General features: G+C 41.1%; 1 protein-coding gene across 1 annotated transcript in view; it reads right to left on the reverse strand.

Annotated features, from left to right (window-relative positions):
- Positions 1-361: 361 nt before the first annotated feature.
- CDH17 (cadherin 17) overlaps positions 362-17869 on the reverse strand; it is a 48858-nt gene continuing 31350 nt past the window's right edge. Inside the window, exons 10-18 of the mRNA XM_054986053.1 lie at positions 16494-16709; positions 15208-15284; positions 13202-13393; positions 12368-12612; positions 9838-9968; positions 7894-8133; positions 4972-5088; positions 4756-4872; positions 362-1913 (exon numbers count right to left, since the gene is read on the reverse strand). Coding sequence (XP_054842028.1) covers positions 1804-1913; positions 4756-4872; positions 4972-5088; positions 7894-8133; positions 9838-9968; positions 12368-12612; positions 13202-13393; positions 15208-15284; positions 16494-16709 — 1445 coding nt within the window. The 3' untranslated portion in view covers positions 362-1803. The remainder of the gene's footprint in view (positions 1914-4755; positions 4873-4971; positions 5089-7893; positions 8134-9837; positions 9969-12367; positions 12613-13201; positions 13394-15207; positions 15285-16493; positions 16710-17869) is intronic.

A 17869-nucleotide genomic window follows, 5' to 3' on the forward strand; every position in this document is an offset into this window, starting at 1 on the left:
AACAGTTACAGCCTTCTAAGGCCACTGATTTCAATGGGCTTCGGATGGTGTATCTGTTGAGATGACACTAAGAATGCTGAACCAAACCTTAATAACTTGGTAGACTCTTGTTCTGAGAATACTTGTCTGTAAAGAAGGAAAACAAAAGAACGGCAGGGAATGCCGACTAAGAGCCAAGCTACAAGTGATGCCTGACACAGGTTGGACACTTGTCAGCTTCCCTCAAGTTTTGATGGGAAATGTAGGCATCCTGGTCTTGCAGCTGTAATGGAGAGCCAAGCTGTAAAACCAGGACACCTACAATTCCCATCAAAACTTGAGGGAAGCTGACAAGTGTCCAACCTGTGTAAGGCATCACTTGTAGCTTGGCTCTAAAATGTGTGTGGGATTGAGCCCTCAGCCCTCCCTCGCTTCCATGCCTTCCATTGGTCCTTCAAAAATCAGTGCATCCCAATAGTCATTCACTGTTATTCCTTTTAACATCATCCTGCATTCATTTGCACGGAAAAGTGATATAAATGTGCTTAATAACTCAGTACACAATTTTATTTTATAAAAGTAACAGTGGGGTAAAGGAAACCAGTTTTTATAATAATGAATAGGAGAACTCAGTTTCATCTCTCTAATCTATGATGGAACTTTGCTGGGTGACCTTGGGCCAGTCACATGATTTCAGCCTAACCTACCCCACAAGGTTGTTGTGAGGATCAAATGGAGGAGAAGAGAACCATGTAAGCTGCTTTGGGTCCCCATTGGGGAAAAAGGCGTAGTATAAGTAAAGTAAAATAAATAAAATCTGTTGTTTTCCTTAGGCAGCACAATTGACCACTTTCCCATGGACTGTATATTGGGGCAAAGGGGAGTAGGATCCCATGAACCATAAAAAGAACAAGTTCACAAAACAGATTTCCACCCCCCCCCCGAACCTCCCATATCTCCCCAAAACTGTTCCTGGTGATCTGGAGACACTTGGAATAGAGATGGAGGCAACAGAGAGACGCTGCAGCACCAAGGGGTATCAGCAGAAATTACCACCTTATTTGCATGACTTCTGTTCACACTAGAGCTTACACAAGAAAGGAGGCAGATGGTTTCTGCTCTGATCCCCTCTGGCTACAGCCCACTCTTTCCCAAAGTGTCCCTTGATGCTCAGGAGCAGCTTTTTGAGGGTGCAGCTGGTCAGGAGGAGGAAGATGCATTTGATGAGTTTCTTCTATTCACAGCTGATTAGATGATTTCCTTCCCTCCTTTCTTAACCCTTGTGTAAAGGGTTATGAAGTATGCTTATATTTGTAATTTCTAGTAGGTAGAAATAGGTATTTACAGAGCACCCTTTTTGTAGTAAACCATTTCACCCACATTCATCACTATCCGTATAGCATCGGTGGGAGTTCCAGATAAGCCTGTTCATTGCTGAGTTTGTGTTAAACTGATAAGATCATCCCTAATGGGACTTAAGGAAAAGTGATAAATCTTTGCAGCATTTCAGGAATGTTGCTGTAGGCTCTGCAGGCTGGTCCTATTATTGGACAGAGGAAGCAAGAAGATCTTGGGGGACCATTGAAAGGTATGATTCTCTGTTTACAGCCATGGGGAGTGTAATTTGAATCTTACGCCTTTGGCACAGAAATGTCTCGGGTGCTGTCTTCCCTGTGCCCTCAGGATGGGTTTACTTCTGTGCTTAAAAGAGAAGGGAGGGGGAAGAGGGAAAAGATGCGCCCACATTATTGGATGCAGATGTTTCTGCAAGGGCAATGATACCAATAAACAAAAGACACGTTAACTGTTCCTTTGGTGAAACAATTACGTCAAGTTTCTTAATTCTGATGGGTTCAGGGCAGTTACTGGGTTGGCTTTTTGCTCCTTCTGCTTCTTGTGTTTCAGGTGAAAAAATACAGCTCCTAAAATGATACCTAGAGAGGGGCAAAAATGAAGAAGATGATGTTTAAAGCACACCAAACATATCTTTTTGCAAACATTTCACAGGCAAAGCAGGCCCAGACTTTAAGTCTCCCTAGTAAGCTAGATGTGGGGCTTGGGAGCTTCAGTTGAGCCCTGGCTCTTAATATGGCTTAACTCCAGAACCTGGTTTCATTGTTGGAGCCTCAAACATGGGAAGCATGCTGTTAGCAGCCAGAGCATTTCTCTCTCACTCACTATTGATTTTGCAAGAGCTTCCACAACTAATACTGCATAAAAGTGCCATGTTCTTTTTAGTTCTTAATGGTGTTTGTTTCCTTTGTATAATAAGGTTGCTTTATTTAATTCAAGCCTATTTTTTCTTTATAAATGCAAATCTCACTTAATTCAGTCTGTTTCAAAAATGTATGTCCTTCCGAAAGAACTGTGCTCTTTACAAATTTAAGGGCCAGATTCCTCCATTAGTCATCCTGGCTTTTTCCATGTTTAATTTACTTTAAAAACCAGCCCTCTGGGTTTTAACTTGTGAGGGGATCAACTTTGTCTAAATCCCATCGACTCTTGCCTGTCAGAATATGATGTAGCATAAAGAAATCTGCCCTAATTCTGTTTTGTTCAAGGTTTGGGGACAGTAAAGTGGATAAAGTCTAGCAGCAACTCACTGGAAATTAATGAATACATACAATGCATTCGCTGATAATTTCCACTCTTAGCCTCAAATTGACTTGGTATTGCATACTAAGGAGCAAAAAACACACACACCAGTTTGGGCAAGTAAGCATAGGCTCCCTTCAGACACAATACAAAACTGGGGTGCAGTTAAACTATCGATCCCTAGTGTGACTACAAATTCAGACCACTCCACGGACTATGGCCCTTTCCACACGCTTATTTTTCAGCGATTCAGATTCCATTCTGCTTCCCGTGATCTTCAGAGTTCCACACATGCAAGAGAATCATGGGACACAGAACTGAATTATTTCTGTCTTTCCCCCAAGTTTTCCCCCTGCGGACATACTACAAATTTTTTTGATGGCGCTTCCAAGTCGCCGCTGGTGCATCATATGCATGTGCAGAACTCTTATTCCTTTCTGCTTCTCCTCTCCCCCCTCTTTCCTTTCCCCAGGATCTGATTGACCAGTGGCCCGCCGGTAACCACTCCCACCCTCTTCTGCTCTCTGTTCTCCTTTTCCAGCATTTTAAAAAATTAAACAAATGAGGTAGTAATGCTGAAACGTTACTGCACTAATATTCCTTCTCACTTCTAAAAAACTCATCTTGGCTGGCACACAGGGAAGTTTTCAGAGAAGGACCGTAGTGCTGCATCCTCCTTTCTCAGATAACTGTGGAAACGGCTCCCTCCCCACCTCACCATGGCTGTTTTTTCCCATGCCTCCCTCAATAAAATAACTTTATTTACTTCTTTTCCTGTGTTTCTGCATTTCCTACACACAGCACAAACAAATCAAAAGAGCTAGGACAATTTAGGAAGTTTTCTTTAAGAAAAAGTACACCAATCAAAAAAGACTATTCGCACTAAACAATGCTAAGTTGATGTTTTTCTATGTTCCTGCCAGGAGTTGTCCTTTCTGACACTTACTACCATCTACCAAGTCTCCCTCTTCATATTCTGCTTTTTCCCACCAAGCCATTAGTGTCTAGAGTCTTATCCAATACCTTTCAAGCTTTCTAGTTTACATCCAATCACTACGGAGGCACATACTCCTTGCCAGCACAATCTAAACCTTTTCTGCACTTTCAGAATATAAGTATAGCCCCCAGAACTCCCTCGATGGGGATTTCAATTGGGTCTCAACATAGGCTTTTGTGGGGGGGAGGAGAGGGGAGTTCCATGCTCGGAATTTAATTCCAAGGCTTTAACAGGCACGATTTGGACAGGAACTATACCATGTGAAGACAGAGGAGTTAATCTTTCCCTCTGCAAGGGAAAAGCCATTATTTGCCCCATTATAGAAACTTATATACAGCCATTTGTACATGTAAGTTTCCCCAACAGGGCAAATAGCAGCTCCCAGGGCCATTTCAGGTCAGGAAAATTGCATGGAGAGAAGGCTTAAACCACTTCTTCCCATATGCTCCAGTCCCAATTTGAATTTGGCCCACACACTCACCTCAGAATTAAGTTCTGAACACAGAATGTCCTGTGCATATTTGATTGACAGGGCCAATGGCAGACCCATGGGGTAACACAAGGTCTTTATAACATGTGGATTGACTCTTGTTGCGTTATAGACATTTTTTAAAATCCATTTTGATTATCTTACCATAGTAGGGAGGAGAAATGCAACTATTCCAGGTAGCAAGAGTTGAAGCAAACTGACAAGTAGCCATGTCCTGGCCTGAGACCAATAAAACATTTTTAAAGGGCTAGGAGTATTTGTGGGCTTACCAAGTGACCAGTATGGAGAAGTTAGTAAAGAGTTAGGCTTTGACTAGAATGGGTTTGAGGCCAGACACTAAGCTGGGGAAGGAGGAAGAAAGCCATGGAAATTTTCCAGAGCTCCTTGGAGGAAGGGAGAGAGAAACATACTTAATAACAATAAATAATTGGCAAAGCTGTGTTAAGATTGCAAAACTAGAGTGAAGCACACCAAGTAATGGCTGGTGTGGGGAAAAAGTGACAGTCTTATAGTGCCTAAAGGCACCACCTGTTTAACTATATAATCAGGGGTTGTTATAGCAATATCTTAACCTTTGCAACGGGACCCCTCCCTTTCCCATCCAACAGTTATCTGCCAATCCTTAGGAGGTCAAAGAGGTGGTTAGCCCTTAGCTACAATTTTGCCCATTATCAACCATCCTGCTGCAACTCACCAATAACTACCAGTACACCAACCAGGATGCCAACTGCTGTTGCTACAGTCGGAAATGTATTGTCTCGATCGACATCTCGGAAGCACTCTCCGTCATCACCACATATGCACAGTTTTACTGGGAACAAAAAGCAAATTTCCTGGAGTTAGAGAAAATACCACTGTCATACATCTTAATTTAAAAAAAGAATTGAGTTTGAATGTATTTTTACCGTACCTTTCAGAATGACATCTCCAGTCCTTGGTGGCTTTCCATTGTCATTAATTTGTATTGGTATCTCATAGATTTTTGCTTCAAGATTCCTGTTCTTCGGGGAGATGTAAGCATGTTTTCCTGTCAACACAAACAGTAGATGGATTAAGAGGGAAACGGAGAACTGTGAAATCTGCACACAGTGGACACAATCCAAACAAATGATTAGAAATCTTAGTCCTGTTGATTTCAAGGGTAGAAGTTAAGTACTTAACTCTCCCATGGATATCCATGGGAATTAAAAATACTTAATTTTGTCTGGAGCACACTCATTAACTAGGTCAGCTGTAGATCATGACAATTACTAGTTTGATGTCAACCTTTATGTTTTATGACTAAGTAGAGATGGGCACGAACCGAAATATGAACCAAAATTAAGCACGAACTAGGCTGGTTCGTGTTTTGTGAAACACGGTTCATCATATCCCATTTCTGACGAACCGCCATGAACTTTAGGCTGGTTCATTTGGTTCATTTTTTGGTTCATCACTTGCAGACAGCCCAGTGCCAATCAATCAGTTTCCTAGTCAACAGGGGATGGACTTCCTGCAGACCTTCTGCTGACCCAGAAATGAACTTCTGCTGGCCTCGACGTGATGCTTTTCTAACCTGGATGTACCGTTTTCACGAACCAAACAAACCAATTCACGAACCAGGGGCAGGTTTGTGAAAGTTCATGGTTCGTGGTTCATGAAATTTGACAAACCACGAACCAAATGGTTCGGTTTTTCCTGGTTCGTGCCCATCTCTACTCCTAAGTGGTCTGTTGCAAAGAGCATCTCCTCCCATATGAACTTCTTGTGATTATGATCAGCTGGAGAGGTCCTTGCCCAGGTTTCAACTTGCAAGGAGGTCAGCAGGGCTCTTTCAATGGTTGCCCAAGAGCTGTGTAATGCTGTCGCCTGGGAAGTCTTTTTGACACCATCTGTTCATTCCAAAGAGGGGATGAAAACCTTCATGTTTACTTTTTAATAGTTTCTGTTTTCCTGTCCACCTTCATTTTCCACTGATGACTTATCTAAATTATTTTAATTTTATGGATGTATAATATTGAGAAAGAGGAAGACCCAACATGAGTTGGATCAACTCAATAAAGGAAGCTTCAGTCTAGGGTTTGTAAGATCTGAACAAGGCTGTAAATGATAGGATGTTTTGGAGGTTGTTAGTCTATAAGAGGGGTCACCAACTTTGTGCCCATGGGCACAATCGTGCCCACCAACACTTTCCCCAGTACCCACCAATTGTTTTCAGGAAGTATGTGGGGCCAGGTGGGGCTTTTGCAAAGCATGGCTTCTGACTGGCCACTGAAGTATTGATTGGCTGTGCAGATTTTTAAAAACATTGCTTTGGTAGAAACTGCTTCCACAGCATAAGGATCTTCACTGTGTGATTGAAGATAAGCTGTGGCAGCCATTTTGTGGCTGGCTCCATCTTCTGTAGCAGTCATTTTGTTGCTGTGCCCACTACACAGTGTCAGATTTTCAAATGTACATGCAGGGTAAAAAAAGGTGGGGTACCCCTGATCTATAGGGATGCCATAAGTGACTTGACAGCACATAACACATACATAATATTTTTATTCTCTTTTATTGCACCCTGGTTTAAAATGTTGGAAAAGTTGCTTTAAAATCCCATAATATAAACCAACTAATCCCCTGGCTGTATTTGCAAAAGCACTTCACATGGATTATTTATTTTTATTTATTCATTTCCACTCACTGCTCTTTCATTTAGACATCCAGAGTAATTAGGAAGTTTTAGTTTTTTTAAAAAAAAATTCCAAGGGTGAAGTAATTATTCTTATGATAGTGAAGGTTTCACTACCAAATCTATTAATCTGTTAATCTAACATATGATTGTGAGAATACTCTCAAGTCCCAAACATGACATTAAAGAATGCAAATAAAAATCAACCATTTTGCTACACTTTATTCTTACCCTGCTGATATCAACATTGAAGAGTGTAAAGTGGCTAGAAAGTTAGGGCGTGGTCAAATGTTCATTTCTTTAAATGGGATAAGTTGGAGCTTGTAATTAAACTCCCAACTTGATATTACTTGGGAGAGGGGAAAGTGCTTTTGTGTAACCTGTTATGCACCTGAGTACTAAACTAAAAGTGACAGCAGCAGCCATGTTTGATTATTCACACGTTACTGCTGTTCATATATGAAGTGCAGGAGGAGTGGAGGTCTTAATTTTACCCTGCCCTCTGAAGTGTGCATGGGTGAAGTGTACTAAACCCTGTCTCCTCTTCCTTTCCCTTACCACTTCATCATTTCAGATAGTTGTGTGTGTCCCCAGCCTATTCATTTCCAGTGCTGGAGCTGGCCTTTGAGATAAGTGCCTGCTGCAATGGAGCCTGAGGGCATGAGGTGGGAGGAAGGAGGTCAATCCTGATTTTTGTTATGAAAATGAGACATCTTCCACTCTATACATGAGTGGAACTGGGGCAGACATGTGAGCCACAAACAGGGCTGCCGCTGTCTGCTTTGTCCCAAGGCTTGGGAACAAATTGAGATATTTTATTTATTTTATTTTTTTACTTTAGTTATATCCTGTCTTTCTCCTAAAGCATCTTACATCAGATCAACAAACTATGTAGTTGTAACACAGCCTGAAAATTTTACATTTTCCTTCAGGACCTTCCCAGTTCCTCACAACCCGTACCAGCTTGCAAGTTCCCACAGGGAAGTCAGTTCTCAGGTGTGTGGGACCCAATTTGAATCAGGATAGCAGCAAGGAGAAGAGAACTCCAAGCACATGTCTAATTGCATGAACTTGAGGAGAACCAGGGGACAACGTAATGCGTAGGTTCTGAATGCTTAATTCAGGGTAACTGCAGAAGGGTTTGTTTCTGCATGTAGACTGCTTTTGGCATAGGCTTACCTTCCATTTTTGTAAGATTCCAGTCATGTTTCATTGCACTCCCACCCATGAGGGTATAAATGAACCTTTGATAATGTGAATGTTCATCGGGGTCAATGACTTGAATCTGCTTTCCCTCCTCATTTCCTTGGAGTGGGTGGCAGAAGAACAAGGAATAGTCTTTTGGCAGTGCCGGAGGGTTATCATTCACATCCTTAAGGTGTATGATTACTTGTGCTGAGGAGCTCCGAGCTTCATTAGCTATGGATTTGAATAAAGTACAGAATTATATTCCAGAGCTTGTAACCTCCCCTTATTTGTGCCAGGATGGTAATAATAATGAGTATAATAAATGACCAGCAAGGCTGCATTCACACTGGCTACTCAGTCTGGAATGGACACCATTTGCTTACTCAGTTTTACAGAAAACTTCAGGCAATGATGTTGCCACCTGTTGCATCCCCGTTTTCTGTGCTTTTTCTCCATCCTTTTTCATGTGATTTGCAGTTTATTAAAGATTAAAGGCCATTGCAGTACCAGCCAAATTGGTGTGAAAAGGCAAAGTGCTACTGAGGTTTCTGGGGGCTACTGTCCTTTTACATTACGCTCCTTCATTTTATAACTACTTTTACTTAATTAGTGGCTGCTGAATTCCTAAACTGATCTTAGATAAACAGTTCTTGTTCTCAAAGTAGGCTTCATGTACTGCTTTTCTCTTTGCAGCCAAAGTGATTGTTCTTTAATGTCTTTCTTTTTTCATGATCATACTTTCATAATTATACAAACAAAAGAAAACATGAATGGCCAATCCTTTTTTTGCAAAGGAAAAACAACAATTAAAACCTCCTGCCCATGGAATTGATAAATATCTATATATATGAACAGAAGTGTGCTGACTGACTCATCAATGCCCAGCTCAAACCCCTGGAACTAGAAACATGAAATTTGGGGAGAATGTTCTTTTCATGATGTAAACACCCACTAAGAAGGGATTTTAAGAAATTTGCCCCCTAAGGGGGTAAAAAGGGGTAAAATGTGTTTTCTCAAAGGGATACAGCTTCCCCTTGTGGCTGGCAGGCTGCTGCCTGCTTGCGCACCCGCTCACTGCCAGTTCAGCCACTCTTCCCTGATTGGGCCAGCCTTTCAAAGTCATTTGCATATGCAGCCTGATTGGTCCCCCCACACACACACATTCTAAACAGTATGCAGTTGCTATTGGGAGTCATTGAATGTGTTCTGAGGTAAAATGCACCTCCCAGTCTTCCCCTAAAAGTTCACTAGGGTTATCAACTAAAAAAAAAAAAACACAACCCAAAAATGTTACATACCCATAAATATTATAACTGGGTTTAAAGTAGTTAAATACTGTAGCAAAGCACAGGTATCAAGCTAGTCGATTTTATAAATGCTGCTACCACTGCAAGTGCACAAGAAATAACTAAGCAGAGTAGGAGAAATGACTTTAACATGAAGGCAAAATATGTAAATGGGAAGTTGCAGAGAAAACTTTCATGGAGATGGGAAGAACCATATTAACTGTCCCCAGTTCCTTGGTGGAAAGGCAAGACAAAACAGCTGTGGGGGGATTTGTTAAACAAATCTTAGATCATATTTCAGGACCTTGCCCATGAAAGTGGGCATTGTAGATTTTTATGGAATTTTAAAAAATGTATTCTGCCTTTCAACTATTTGGTCACTAAGTGGCACCACTAAAAAAGATGTTCAATATACTGGATTTTGAGAGATGGGAATGGGACAATTAATTGTTATGTCCTGTAAAAATATTGTGTATATTGTCCTGTGTACATTGCAAAGTTGTTAACTGATATTTAAAAAGAAGGGGGGTGTAGAAAATTTGTATCATTCAGAATCCCTGTAGTATATCCAACATTCCCTCTTTAAAGCATGTCTTCTCCTTCTTGGGAATCACCACCACCAAAATCTATAAATCATATTTTTGCTTACTTTCTTCAGTTGCAACTATTTGCACAATGTAGGTACGTTCAGTTTCCCGATCCATTGGAGCAGCTACATATACAGTACCATCTTCAGGGCGAATCATCAGCCATTTCCTGTGGTCATTTTTCAGTGAATACCTTTGCAAGAAGAGCAAAAGAAGACGAGCTTGTATTCAGTGATAGCATGGACCTGTCAGTATTTGTGTACTATCTATAAACCGAAAGGCACTCGGCGGGGCGTGGGGGGGGGGGGACGACGACTCCAAACGACAACCAACAATTCCCCAGTCTGCTATCACTATACAGTACAGGGATTGTAAACAATTTTAATAAAGTGCTAATTATTAAAGTGCAATAGATAATAAATGTAATCACTAAATACCATATACAACAATTCTATTCATATAAACTACAATCAGCCAATCAATGTACCATGAATAACATGTATAATGAATAAATAACAACCAGAATCCAGTTAATGAGCAGTTCTAACAGCAACCATACATTCCATATCAAAAACAATTGTTCAAGGTTCCTCAACCAAAATGTCCATTACAATTAGTCGATGAAATCCGAAGTGCGGCCAGCCACTCCCTCCACAGGAGTCCGTAGTGTAACTGCCTGTAGTTCAAATGGTGATCCGATTTATTATGGGACTATCTGCCAACATCTCCCATGATAAATTGGATCTCTTTCATTAAATCCATTTCCCACAATTATATTTGTTATCTATTGCACTTTAATAATTAGCACTTTATTAAAATTGTTTACAATCTCTGTACTGTATAGTGATAGCAGAGTGGAGAATTGTTGGTTGTCATTTGGTAGTTGTGTACTGACAATGCCACTTTTGTTGGAGATCCGTGTAAGGTGCATACAGGACCTCGGTATGCCTGGTTCGTGTGCTGCTGTCATAGCTGCTTTCTACTATACCTGACAAATGCATTTCATGTTTCTGCCATGAAGATCATTGAAAGGAAAATTAATGTTAATACTGTGCCCCTACATGTGTTTGTAGACATATATCTCCTCTTCAAACATTACAGTGTTTCTTGTTGAAGCATTCAGTGGAAGTCATCTGCCAAGCAAGCCACTTTGCCAAGTTTTTGCAATGAATTATAGAAATACCAGAAAACTGGTATCCAAAACAAACCAAACAACAAAACAACCAAAATGAGCTACGTCATTGTTGCCATCCATCTAGCCTCATATGGTGGGGGTATTTGAAGAAGGACCTTGAAGATGACTGGAATGAATGGGTAGGTTCATATCGGAGAAAGGTGGTCCTTAAATTCAAACTGACATTGGGTGCTCCTTCCTCACCCTTCCTTTCATTTGTGGCTAAGAAACACAAGAATTCCTGGTTTGGAATACCTGCAGTTTGCTGTCTGGGACAAAACAAAAAATTTATGGTTTGTTCTCATGCCTAGAAATCCTAGTTTTGTATGGAAGAGATCAAATTACAATTTGTCAATTTACACCATGTTGATATCAAAATAAACTGTGTATTATTCCAAACCAGAAAATCTTCATCTTCTTGCTTGAGGGGAGGAGGAAGTCTGTGAGCTCAAGAACCCATGGTCATCAAAAGAACACTGAGATGTAAATGTAATATTTTGCTTCACTGAACCTCGCTGGGATGATGCTTATGTAAAATGAAGCTAGGTATGGATCCTACAGCTCTTTACTTTTCCTGTATCAGCTTAGGACAGTAGAATCTTGAGCAAAGTCTGTCTTCTTGTCAGGAGGAGAGAAAAATGAGGAAATAATGACAAGGAGGCAATGGCAGCTAATTTGTGAACGCATGGAGCAGCCTTATATTGAGCCAGAGCACTGACCCATCAAGGGCTATTTCCACACGGCTTACCTGAAGCCGGGCCATGGCACAACGTTGCGGATCATGCCGGGGAAAACGCGAAATATCGCGTTTTCTCGCGCGAGTTTTGCGCGACGTTGTGCAAAACTCGTGTGAGAAAACGCGATATTTCGCGTTTTCCCCAGCATGATCCGCAACGTTGCACCATGGCCCGGCTTCAGGTAAGCCGTGTGGAAACGGCCCAGGTCAATATTGTCTTCTTTGACTGGCAACAGCTCTCCAGGAACTCATGTAAAGGTCTTTCACATCACTTACTTACCAGATCTTTTAACTGGAGATGCTTTGGATTGAACCTGGGGCCTTCTTCTCGCCAAGGAGATGCTCTACCACTCAACCACAGCCTTACCCCATTCAATAATTCAGTCAAATTATTAAAACACTGTGTCCTTTTTTACAGCTTATCTTTCCAAGTGTATACTTTTGTATACTTTTATTAAAGCAATTCCTTCCTACTGTGATCCTGAGAGACTTCTGTGGGCCAAGCTACACATGACGAATGACACTTGAACGGCAAGTGGATTTAGTGGAGGGCAAGTGAACAGGGAGAAATACACTTGCTGTTCAAGTGTCATTCGTCATGTGTAGCTTGGCCCTAAGTTGCTAACAGAAGACTCCAATATCCCAGCAACTGATTGAAAAGATAAGAGGATATTTTCATTACCTTATTCGGTCTCCTTCAGGATCGAAGGCTGATGGGATTACCACCTCAGTACCTACAGGAGCATTTTCAAGTATACTAGCTATGTAGACGAGTTGGCGGAAAACTGGTGCTTCTTTCACATCTGAGACACTAACTCTCCAGTAGGCAATAGAGCTTGAATTATACTGTACCCCAGGCACCAAAGGTTCAGGGTTCGTGGCACTGATTGTAAGGTTATATACCGGTGAAGTTTCAAAATCAAGAACCTGGTCAGAAGAGAAAATGATAGTGTTAGCAGCAGTAGAGTTCTTAATATATCTCCAGTTTAAATATGAGGAACAATAATTTTAATTTCTCAGCCTTCCCTTAAAAAGTGTTTATACTGCCTGCTTGGATGGATATACATTTAATGGTCTCTCATTTCTCTAGTGCTTAATTTCTTAACAAGCATAACAACAACAACATTCGATTTATATACCACTCTTCAGGACAACTTAACACCCATTCAGAGAAGTTTACAAAGTGTGTTATTATTATCCTCCCGAAAGTAAGTCCTGCTGCTCTTAACCACTACACCAAACTGGCTCTGTGTTGGGAGTCAAGCCACTACTTGAACATTTCCATCTAATCGCTAATACGGAGGTGTTGTGTGGAAGAAAATTCATCCTGTACCTCTTCAGATACATTGCAATCACTTCATAAACTTCAAAGCTAAGTGCTAGGAACAGCTGTTGCCTTTCTTACAATTTGTAGGTTCTTCCCATTTGCTCATGGACACACTCCTTAGCAACTTGTTTATGAGGTAAATATTAAACATTTTATTAACGATCTTCCCTTTCTACCCAAATTATTCACCTTATTAATTTTAACATATCCTTTGTTTGTTTTGAGATCTGTCTCTATTAAAAAAGTATTGTTTGGATCTCCTTTTGTGATTGTGTATATGATTTGAGAGCTTCCAGTGAATGGCTCATCAGCATCTGTAGCTTGAATTTCCAATAATATAGTTCCAACTGGTCTGTCTTCTGGCAAAGTAAAAGAACCGTACTAAGAAAGAAACAAGAAATAAAACATGAAACATCAGGTTTGGTGTGGTTGAAAGAACATTGCCTTTGAGTTGTTCAGGTTTATGCAGTGAATGGAGGACTTTGTGCATATGAACTTATCATTAATTGCTGCTGCATTGATCAGAGAGTTCTTTCTGTACCTTTCACAGTATGCATCTACTGCCTTGCACTATTCCAGTTTGCAGTCCCCTTTTTTAAACATTAAAAGAAATTTCTTATGATCATTCAAAAGATTCTGGTTTTACCATGATGCCACATTGTATATTGTCTGACATTTCACAGATGAAAATAAGTACAGCACTCCTTTCTGTTTCCAGTATTACTCATTTTTGAAGACTCTATTCATAAAGCTGCCTTATACTAAATCAGATTATCAAGGTCAGTATTGTCTACTCAGACTGACAACAGCTCTCTGTGGGTCTCAGGCAGAGGTCTTTCACATCATCCACTGCCTGATCCTTTCAACTGGAGATGCTGGGAGTTGAACCTGTGACCTTCTGCATGTCTAGCAGAGGCCTTACCACCTCCTAATACTCACTGACATACTTGCTGTATTAGGGCCAATTCACATGATACCAAGTTCTTGTGGCTGCCTCCAGGACTTGGTATCCCACATGTGCCAGGTGTTCTGAATCTCTCACTCTTGTGGTTGCCATATTCCCATCAAGACTGCAGTGTACATGAAGAAGGGGCATCAACCTCCACCCACCCATTTTTTTTCCAAACTGAAATGGCCCCAGGGAGCTACTGCTTGCTCTGTTGAAAGTCTTGCAACGTAGCCATTCATGACACACAAGTTTCCCAATGGAGCAAGCAGCAGTTCCACAGAGCTTGTAAAAAATGGAAAGGGTGGCTGATGTCTTTTCTCTGTGTATAGCATAGGCACAACCAGAATTCGATTCCATGTATTGGGGAGGCACAGAACTTGTGGTGCATGTGTAACACAGAGTCCTTGAGATGGCCACAAGGACGTTGTTGCGTGTGAATCAGCCCTTTATTTGCTAGCACAGTTCAGCCATTGTTTGAAAACACAGTTACACCCAACAACTGGTTGGCACTGTCCAATTTAACAGTACTAATCACCAGTTAAAATCAGTCTGGTTCATCTTTGGGCTACGTGTTTCACTTGTCATGCGGATACCACAGAAAATGTGCAGCGAGCTCTTCCTTTCTCCACCTTAAGGTCTAGGAGTACTTGCCACATAACCTAGAATCCTCTCAATTGCTGCTATTGTGTTCGCTCACAACAAGGCATGTCAACGTGTCTGCCTCCAGTGCCACATCTGTTTCAGAACTTATTAGCAGAGCCCTCAGACTGAACGGATATATCTAAAGAGATGGCCCTAGGAGTTATGGCAAGGAAAAAAGAGCTTTCCATAGTAACACCATTTTTGCTAGCACATGCTTAATCTACCCTTTAGTTCCACATTATCAGGTGGTTAAGTTTGCCAGCCCCCTTTACCTTGAAAGTCAGGTAGGGGGTAATTTAGCTATGAGACCCATACACATACTTCCTTTCTGAATTAACAATTCCTAATCTAGTTGGGCAAAATTTGAGTCCAGTAGCACCTTAAAGACCAACAAGGTTTTCCAGGGTATCAGCTTTTGTGAGTCAAAGCTCACATCATCAGATACATAGCTGCCCACCTGAAACTATGATCTAATTGGGAATGTGTGTGCAGAAAGCTGCTTCTGCATGCTTGCCCACCCTTATGGGACTGGAAGAACCATGATGGTCAAGTACATGATATTTGTAGATACTGTAAAAGCAAAGTAAATAAACTGTATACTTACATCTGATTTTTCAAACACAGGGATCTGATCATTGATATCTATGACATTTATTTCCACATTGCACAGTGTTTTGAATGCTGCAGAGAATACAACAGTGTCAAATACCAGCTGTTCTATATAGATGAGTGATTCTCAAATATTTCACTACAACATTTTAAAGTATATACAACTAAAACACAATCATAATTATGCAATGATTTGACACATTAAATTTGTTATGTGCATGAGGCAGCACTGTTCCCTACAGTCAAAGGTTGAGGTCCAAAGATCATTTTCCACTCAGAGAAGGGAAAAGAATATAACTGATTCCCCCTCCCATTGCAAATTCCTACCCTTCATTTTGTTCCTGAGGGACTCTCATCCTCCAGAATCAGAATTTGGCTGCTCAAGTGTATTGTGTGAGAAAAATTCCATTCTACTGGCAGGAATGCCTTATACTAGCGGAATGCAATTTTGGGTTCCAATCCAATCCAATGCTTTTTGGACTGACTAGGCTCTTGTATTTTTTCTTACTGAAGTGGTACCTTGGTGGTATTTAGTGATGGGTTCTGTAGCAATGTGTTTGAAAGCAATGTGTTTGTAGCATTATGTTTGAAAGGCCTGTTGGAGATAGAGTTGCCAATTATCAGCTGGATGCAGTCACTGGCCATTGCAACCCATTGCCCACCATTGCTAAAATCAGCAGTGGGAGGGAAAGGGGGGAGGAAGCCAGTGCCACACATGCTTTGACATCATTTCTAGCCAAAAGCAAGTAGTGACATCACTGTATCACAGTGACACTCTAAGAATCCCTATGGCAGGATTCCCAGAGTGGTGCATGACACCATTTACACCTTTCCACCCGAACTCGAGGCCCCTCCAACCTAGTAAACCTCCTGCCCATTTCCAGGCAAAGGCTGGCAACCATATTGTTGGATCTCTGCATAACTAGAAGTAAGCAATGTTGAATAGACCTGAATAGGATTCCGAGTAGATCTGCTTATGATTGCTCTCTAACAGTGTAACACTGCTTAGGACGATTAAAAGCCAGACAGTTGAACCACTCATGGATTCCTTAATCAGTTGACTATTCCAGAAGCAGCCTGCTCTGCAGACATCGCTTTCCTGCCTTGGACATGGTGAATATGTCCACAAACAACAGAAATAAGTAGGACAGTTCTAGACAAACTGCTTCCCCAATAAGGAACTCACTGAAGTTTGCAGTTTGTGTACTAAACCTCCTCTGTCGTTCCCCCCCCCCCAATGATTTGTTGGGGGAAGAATAATTTTCCAAGTGATATACTGACCTGGATCCGCCACTTCCACCTTCACAGAGTAGTTAGAAGCTACCTGTCTATTTAATGCAGAGCGAAATAACTGCAACTTCCCTGTTTCAAATTCGATGCGGAACATGTTCCCTAAAGGGACTTGTGGGCTCTGCTCTACAATGCGGTACTTCAAGCGAGAGTTAAGTGTGCCTTGTTCATCTCGGTCAGAAGCCTTCAGAATTCCTATATCATTCCCTGGGTGGTGGGGAAAATATTTGAAATTACTCAAGTTAGCACAAATGCACAATTGAACATATTTTTCTTTTAAAAATTGTAAAACTACTAAAAATATCTCAGGTGTAAATCCCAGGAAACAAATGGTAGAATAGAAATTCCCAAAAAAGGGATCTTCAAGAGCATTGTTTCTCAAACTTGGTCCACAAGGGTACTCCAGAGCTCCACAAGTCCTTTGAAAGGACATAGGCCTTTCTCTCACCCACCCAGCAAATATAAAAATGGAGACTTCTAAGTTGTCTAGGCATGAAGGGTAGGTACCCTGCATCTCAGGGGAAGGGATTGCCCTTCTTTCAAAGTATGTGAGCTCACTGTAGAGTTGCTGCTGCCCACAGTCACCTAGCTTCAAGATCACATCAGAGTGCTAGCCAGAAACCATGCTGATTAATTGCCAGGATCCAATATCTTGCCAAAGGAACTCTAATTGGCTGAGTGCCATCAATGAGATACAGTCCTCATAGTGATTTCAGGTATAAAACTGAACTTGTCTCCACTCTGTTTTCTTTCTTTTTAATTTTTTTAAATTTTATTAAAGCAAAAATAGGGTACAGAAGAGGAGAAAAAGGGGAGAAGCAAGGCAGATATGAAAAACTATGTACTACAAGGATTATTAAAATATAAAGTATCAAAGTCATGACCTTTACAGTTATTAAAATAGTGATTAAATATTTTACCAAAACAAACAACACATGCAAAATTCAAACTTATTTCTACTCATTATTTTAGTAAGAAAAAAGAACAATTATTAACACTAACACTGCTTATTACTTAATATAACTGATTATCACCTTTAAGAGCCTTAAGATAAAGTACTATTAAGAAATCTAACCTATTTCTGCTCCTTATCTTCATTACCTATTACATATACTTTAGCTAACAGCAGGGCTTTTTTTCTGGGAAAAGAGGTGGTGGAACTCTCTATTATGTCATGTGCGCACATGCCACTGGAAACACGTCATTCCAGAAGTGCTGCCTCTTCCCAGAAGTGACGTCTCTTCCCGGATGTGAAGTCACTCCCGGAAGGGTACAGCTACCCCCAGAGCACTCCCTTGATTTGGGCCCACTCACCTCCCCTCCCCGCCCCTTACCGGGCACCTCCCCACCCCTTACCGAGCCTGGTT

The sequence above is a fragment of the Eublepharis macularius genome, chromosome 7 (genome assembly GCF_028583425.1).
Source record: "Eublepharis macularius isolate TG4126 chromosome 7, MPM_Emac_v1.0, whole genome shotgun sequence".
Classification (NCBI taxonomy): Eukaryota; Metazoa; Chordata; class Lepidosauria; order Squamata; family Eublepharidae; genus Eublepharis; species Eublepharis macularius.